At 39.2% G+C, this 7,112-nt stretch overlaps 1 protein-coding gene across 1 annotated transcript; it reads right to left on the bottom strand.

Moving 5' to 3' along the window:
• Positions 1–5,080: 5,080 nt before the first annotated feature.
• On the bottom strand, positions 5,081–6,775 carry LOC134234088 (uncharacterized). The gene has a single exon (XM_062716150.1). The coding sequence runs from the start codon at positions 6,773–6,775 to the stop codon at positions 5,081–5,083; it is 1,695 nt and encodes a 564-aa protein (XP_062572134.1).
• Between the last annotated feature and the right edge of the window lie 337 nt (positions 6,776–7,112).

The raw sequence follows: 7,112 nt of genomic DNA on the forward strand, positions 1-7,112 counted from the left end.
ATCAATAGAGCCCCCCCCCCCCCCCACACACACCAGAACCCCTGATCTTGAGGTCCTAAAAATCACAATTTTGGTAAAGGAACTCTTACTCATCATAACTATGCACCTACTAAATCTATTGAATAACCGGGAGCAGAGAAGAAGATTTTCAAAGAATTCATGTATTTTTATTCTATAATCAATACAGCCCCCCCTAACACAAGAACCCCTGACCCTGGGGCTTTAAAATTCACAATTTTGGTAGAGGCACTCTTGCTCATTATAAATATGAACTTCGATAGTTTAATTAATTAATACCCAGGAGTAGAGAAGAAAACTTTCAAAGAATTCATGTATTTTCAATATATAATCAATAGAGCCCCCCCCCCCCCAACACCAGAACCCCTGACCCTGGGGCCATTAAATTCACAATTTTGGTAGAGGCACTCTTGCTCATCATAACTATGTGCTTAGTTAGTTTATTTAATGACCAGGGGCAGAGAGAAGATTTTCAAAGAAATAATGCATTTTCACTATATACTTATTTAGCCCCGCCCTAGCACTAGAACCCCTGACCCCAGGGCCATGAATTTCACAATTTTGCTAGAAGACTCAATGCTGATTACAATCATGCAAACAGTTTGACTGCTTGATGTCCAGGAGTAAAGAAGAAGATTTTTAAAGATTGCATTAATTTTAGTGGTTTTGGCCCCACCCCTCAGGCCCCAGGGGTGCAGGGATCATGAAATTCACAATTTTTGTTTCCCTTCACCCATAGATGCTTTTTGCCAAATTTGGTTGAAATTGGTTGAGTAGTTGCAGAGAAGAAGCTTAAAATGTTTAAATGTTAACGCACAACGCACGACGACAGACGAAAACAGATAGCAATAGGTCACCTGAGTTTACTCAGGTGACCTAAAAATTCCATTTACTGCTGGATTTAAGGAAATGATTGCTTTTTAGGTCACCTGAGTAAACTCAGGTGACCTATTGCTATCTGTTTTCGTCCGTCGTCGTCCGTCGTTCGTCGTACGTCGTCCGTCGTGTGTTAACATTTGAACATTTTCAGCTTCTTCTCTGCAACAACTGAACCAATTTCAACCAAATTTGGCACAAAGCATCTTTGGGTGAAGGGGAACAAAAATTGTGAATTTCATGATCCCTGCCCCCCTAGTAACTCAGGTGACCTATTGCTATCCGTTTTCGTCCGTCGTCGTGTGTTAACATTTGAACATTTTCAGCTTCTTCTCTGAAACCACTGAACCAATTTCAACCAAATTTGGTATACAGCATCTATGGATGAAGGGGAACAAAAATTGTGAATTTCATGGTCCCCGCCCCCCTGGGGCCTGAGGGGTGGGGCCAAAACCACTAAAATTATTGCTATCTTTAAAAATCTTCTTCTTTACTCCTGGATATCAAGCAGGCAAACTGTTGGCATGAATGTAATGAGCATTGAGTCCTCTACCAAAATTGTGAAATTCATGGCCCCAGGGTCAGGGGTTCTAGTGCTAGGGCGGGTTCAATAGATTATATAGTGAAAATGCATTATTTCTATGAAAATCTTTTTCTCTGCTCCTGGGTATTAAATAAACTAACTAAGCACATAGTTATGGTGAGCAAGAGTATCTCTTCCAGATTTGTGAATTTTATGGCCCCAGGGTCAGGATTTCTGGTGTTAGGGTGGGGCTCTATAGATTATATAGTAAAAATGCATTATTTCTTTGAAAATCTTCTTCTCTGCTTCTGGGTATTAAATAAACTAACTAAGCACATAGTTATGGTGAGCAAGAGTATCTCTTCCAGATTTGTGAATTTTATGGCCCCAGGGTCAGGATTTCTGGTGTTAGGGTGGGGCTCTATAGATTATATAGTAAAAATGCATTATTTCTTTGAAAATCTTCTTCTCTGCTCCTGGATATTAAATAAACTAACTAAGCACATAGTTATGGATGAGCAAGAGTGCCTCTTCCAGATTTGTGAATTTTATTGCCCCAGGGTCAGGGGTTCTGGTGTTAGGGCATGGCAAAAATAGATTATATAGTAAAAATGCATTATTTCATTGAAAATTTTCTAATCTGCTCTTGGGTATTAAATAAACTAACTAAGCAAATAGTTATGATGAGCAAGAGTGCCTCTTCCAGATTTGTGAATTTTATGGCCCCAGGGTCAGGGTTTCTGGTGTTAGGGCGGGGCTCTATTGATTATATAGTGAAAATGCATTTATTCTTTGAAAATCTTCTCTGCTTTTGGGTATTAAATAAACTAACTAGGCACATAGTTATGATGAGCAACAGTGCCTGTTCCAAAATTGTGAATTTTATTGCCCCAGGGTTAGGTGTTCTAGTTGTGTTAAGGTTAAGGTGGTCCTATCATGCTTTTATTAGCCTGTATAAACAACATAAGAATGGCGTCGGGTCCATGCTTTTAATTCTGTGTTCCTTCACATAATTGATGACGTAATACACAAAAGGGGTCATTTCAAAACATATAAATGATACATCTTCCCTCTTTTAAAATTGAGTCATGAGCTACAATAACATTTATAAGATATTGAAAGATGTGAAACCTTACATTAACTATTATTAGATAAAGACATTAAATTCTATTGAAATTTAAGATTTGGTATGCAACAATACAATGAAGCCTGGTACATTAACAAATTACAACACTGAAACTATAATGTCAAAATAAACTTAATAAATTGTCTGTATAATGCAACTGACTAGCATTTCCAAAGTAAAAAACAAACAGTACAACTAATCCAAAATTTACAACAAATGACATAGATTTTTATGTCCTTACTCACATACCCCGTTTTCATGGTACTGATCTGACCCACAAACAACAAATTAAATCTCTTCAATTAATCTCTGTGGTTTCTTAACTGACCTACCAGACCTTGTGGTACTTGACATACTTTGTGTGGGTACATGATTGGTACAAATAGACATATCTTGACTAAGTGATTGAGTATTTTCAGTATCACATGGGTTATGACTAGAATGATCAACATTATCATTGTTTTGACAATCATATTGTTCATATGGTGTAAATTGTTCATTTGACTGCAAAATATGTCTGCGATTTCTGCGGTATACATGTCCATTTTCGGTTTGAACCACGTATGATCTCGGAGCAACTTGGTCGAGCACCTTGCCACGGTTACCCCAATCCTTGTCATTATGATCTCGAAGACGGACTGTTTGTCCTGGACTCAACAGCGATAACTCTTTTGTGTTTCTGTCATGATACTGTTTTTGTTTGAGTTTCTGTTGCATCTTTACTCTTTCATAAGACTCGTTTAAATGGTTTCCACGGCAACTATCAGCCATTGGTAAGTTCGAACGCAGTTTACGTCCATTGTTCAGTATTTTGGCTGGTGATTTCCCATCGAGTAGAGGAGTTGCACGGTAGATGAGTAGACTCATGTGGAAATCTGATCCATCATCCGCCGATTTTTTCAATAGGCCTTTTACAATGCCTACGGTTTTCTCGACTAACCCATTCGATTTTGGGTATAATGGACTTGATGTATGATGCTGAAAATCATATGACTTTGCAAATTCACTGAATTCAGCTGACTTGAATTGTGGTCCGTTATCACTGAACACTATCTTAGGTATGCCTTGGCCTGCAAACACATATTTCATTGCATTAATGACTGATTGACTTGACACACTATGCAAACGACACACTTCTGGATAATTGGAATAGTAATCACATAACACAAGATAATTTTCTCCATTGAATACACACAAATCTGCTCCCACTTTTTCCCACGGATAATTGCATACATCATGTGATTTAAGCGGTTCCGACGGTTGTTTTGGACGGAATTTGATACATGTTGAACATGAATTCACCATTTCCTCGATTTGTGCATACATTCCGGGCCAATACATCACTTGTTTGGCTCGATTCCGACATTTTTCGATACCAAGGTGACCTGTATGGATTTTGGTAAGCATATCCTTCCGCAATGAGACTGGAATGACAATGCGGTCTGTCTTCATGATGATTCCATCACATAAACTCAGCTCTGTTCGTATATTCCAGTATTCTGATATTTCCTTAGGGCATTCAATGCGCGTTTCTGGAAATCCTGTTACAATCGCGTCTGCTAGTAACTGCAATTTTGGGTCATGTTGAGTTTCCTCACGAATCTTCTGTAGCTTACGATCTGATATGGGTAGGCTCTTAATGACAGAGTCTACATACACTTTGAGATCCTCCTCCTGTTCTGATTTGGTCAGCTTCGTTGACATATCCGTTCCTCTGGACAACGCGTCAGCGGTATGCATAAATTTTCCTGGAGTGTAGCCAATACGTAGATCATATTTCTGTACCCTCAGCAGCAGTCTTTGTAATCGTAGTGGACAGTCTTTCAGGGACTTCTTAAAAATGTTCACAAGTGGTTTATGATCTGTTTCCACTTCTACTACCTGTCCAAGTATGTATTGGTGGAAGTGTTCACATGCAAATGATATGGCTAACATTTCTTTCTCAATCTGCGCATATCTGGTTTCTGCATCAGACATAACTCGGGGGGCATATGCCACCGGCATCCACTCGTTATCATGCCTCTGTAAGAGCACTGCTCCCAGTCCAAAACTAGAGGCATCTGAAGAGATTTTAATCTCTTTGTTCGGGTCGAAGAACTTAAGAACTGATGTACTTGTTAATATGGCCTTTAGCTCATCGAATGATTTTTGCTCAACTGTAGTCCACTGAAATTGGTTTTTGTCCTCTGTGAGATTTCGCAGAACTTGAGTTTTCGACGACAAGTCTGGAACATATCTTGCCTGGTAGTTCAACATGCCTAAAAAGCGTTGTACATCTTTCTTACATTTTGGAGTCTCAAAGTTTGTTATGGCCTTGACCTTGGCCTTGTCTGGCTTGATTCCTTCTGCGGATATAGTGTCACCGACGAATGTAAGTTCCTTAACTCCAAATACACATTTTTCTCGATTCAATTTGAGATTTGCTTTGCGTGATGCATCAAACACTTGCTGTAGTCGTTGGTTGTGTTCTTGTAGAGTTGAACCCCATACGATGATGTCATCCATCATTGTCGTGCATCCTGGTATGTGTTCATATATCATATGAATTGTCCTGTGATATATCTCGGGTGCTGATGAGATACCGAAAGGTAGACGCAGAAATCGATATACCTTCCGAATGGTGTATTGAAACAGGTAAGTTTTGAGGAATTCTGCTCCAGTTTCATTTGCCAGAATCCAGTGCGAGCATCAAGTTTACTGAAATAATGTGCATTCTTGAACTTCGCATGAATCTCATCTCGCGTTGGCAGCTTGTAATGTTCTCTCTGTATCGCTTTGTTCAGCTGAATTGGATCAAGACACACGCGGATCTTTCCGTCTTTTTTCGGAGCGATTACAATCGGACTCACCCAATCTGTATGTTCGGTTTCTTTGCATATGACACCCATATCCTCCATGCGTTTAAGTTCATCTTGGAGTTTTTCATGTAGAGCGAAAGGTATTTTACGACATGGACTCACTACTGGTGTAATGTCTGGATCTATGGTTAATTTATGTTCACCTGGTAAACATCCTAATCCTTCGAACAAGTCATTATTTTGATCCACAATCTGTGCAGTTGTGTCTGTAATCTTTGTGCAGTTTTCTATTGTATATGTGCGTTTCACTAGTCCTAACTTGTCGCAAGCTTTTACGCCTAAGATTGCTGTTGAAGCATCCTGAACTATCACAAAGTAGACCTTAGCTGCTTTTCTCTGATGAGAAACTTCTAAAACACATGCTCCTAAGACCGGAATACTATGCTTGCTGTACGACATAAGCTGTATATTTGTCTTGTGTAGTTTTGGCTTCCATCGTAGACTGTGATACTGTTTCTCCAGCAGGATGTTGACTTGACTACCTGTATCCAACTTGTAGTTGATTCCTTTGCCATTGGTACATAGAGTTACACGCCACTCCTCAGGTTTGTCGGAATGAACTGTCTCCAGAGCGTCGATGAAGAAGGCTTGTTCATCCTGAATGTCATGAATGTGTTTCTTCTTCTGTATTTTCTTTCTGGTACTATTTTGTTTGCCTTTTGATCTGCAGACTTTTGCAAAGTGATTTGCACCATTACACTTATTGCAAATTTGACCCATAGCAGGGCAAGTCTTATGTGAATCATCATATCCACACCGTCCACAAATTTTACCTTGCTTAAATGCCCGAACTTTTTTGTCTTCGGGTTTTCCCCCAATGGCATGTACTTCAGAAGGAGGGACAATACTCTTTATTTGTTCCTTTGTCGACTCTGCTGCTCTACAGGTTGCAAGTGCTTTGTCTAATGTTAGATCGACTGTTCGTAAAAGTCTCTCTTTCAGCGTGTTGTCTGGGACCCCACATATTATTCTGTCACGTATTAGAGAATCTGCTAGATCCCCGAACTCACAGTTCTTTACCATAGTTCGTAATTCCGTCACATATTGGTCTATGGTCTCATCGGACCTCTGCACCCTCGTGAAGAACTTATGTCTCTCATACGTAGTATTGCGTTTTGGTGTGCAATACGCCTCAAATTTATCGAGTATTTTCTTTAATTTAAACTCATCACCCTCATCAAATACAAAGGTGTTATAAACTTGAACTGCCTCTTCTCCTACTACGTGTAAGAAAATGCATGATTTTTGTTTGTCACCTTTTTCGGACGCACCTGTAGCTGTCATGTAAACATCAAACCTCTGTTTGAACTTCTTCCAATTTTCTGCCACGTTCCCCGTGAGCGAAAGTACTCCTGGTGGTTCCAGTTTATCCATTGTAAACTTCTGACACCATGTGTTAAGGTTAAGGTGGTCCTATCATGCTTTTATTAGCCTGTATAAACAACATAAGAATGGCGTCGGGTCCATGCTTTTAATTCTGTGTTCCTTCACATAATTGATGACGTAATACACAAAAGGGGTCATTTCAAAACATATAAATGATACACTAGTGTTAGGGTGGGGCTCTATTGATTATATAGTAAAAATTCAAACAAAAAAATTAATTCAAACAATGCTTCCATTATCCTGTTGAACTAATTAAATCAACAATGGTGTGTTCCCTTAAATAGCCATATCTTTTTTATTTTCAAATAAGTGAAAACAAATTTGG

The sequence above is a fragment of the Saccostrea cucullata genome, unplaced genomic scaffold, assembly GCF_032062105.1.
Source record: "Saccostrea cucullata isolate Sc308-1 unplaced genomic scaffold, CSIRO_AGI_Scuc_v1 ctg3829, whole genome shotgun sequence".
NCBI classification, from domain to species: domain Eukaryota; kingdom Metazoa; phylum Mollusca; class Bivalvia; order Ostreida; family Ostreidae; genus Saccostrea; species Saccostrea cuccullata.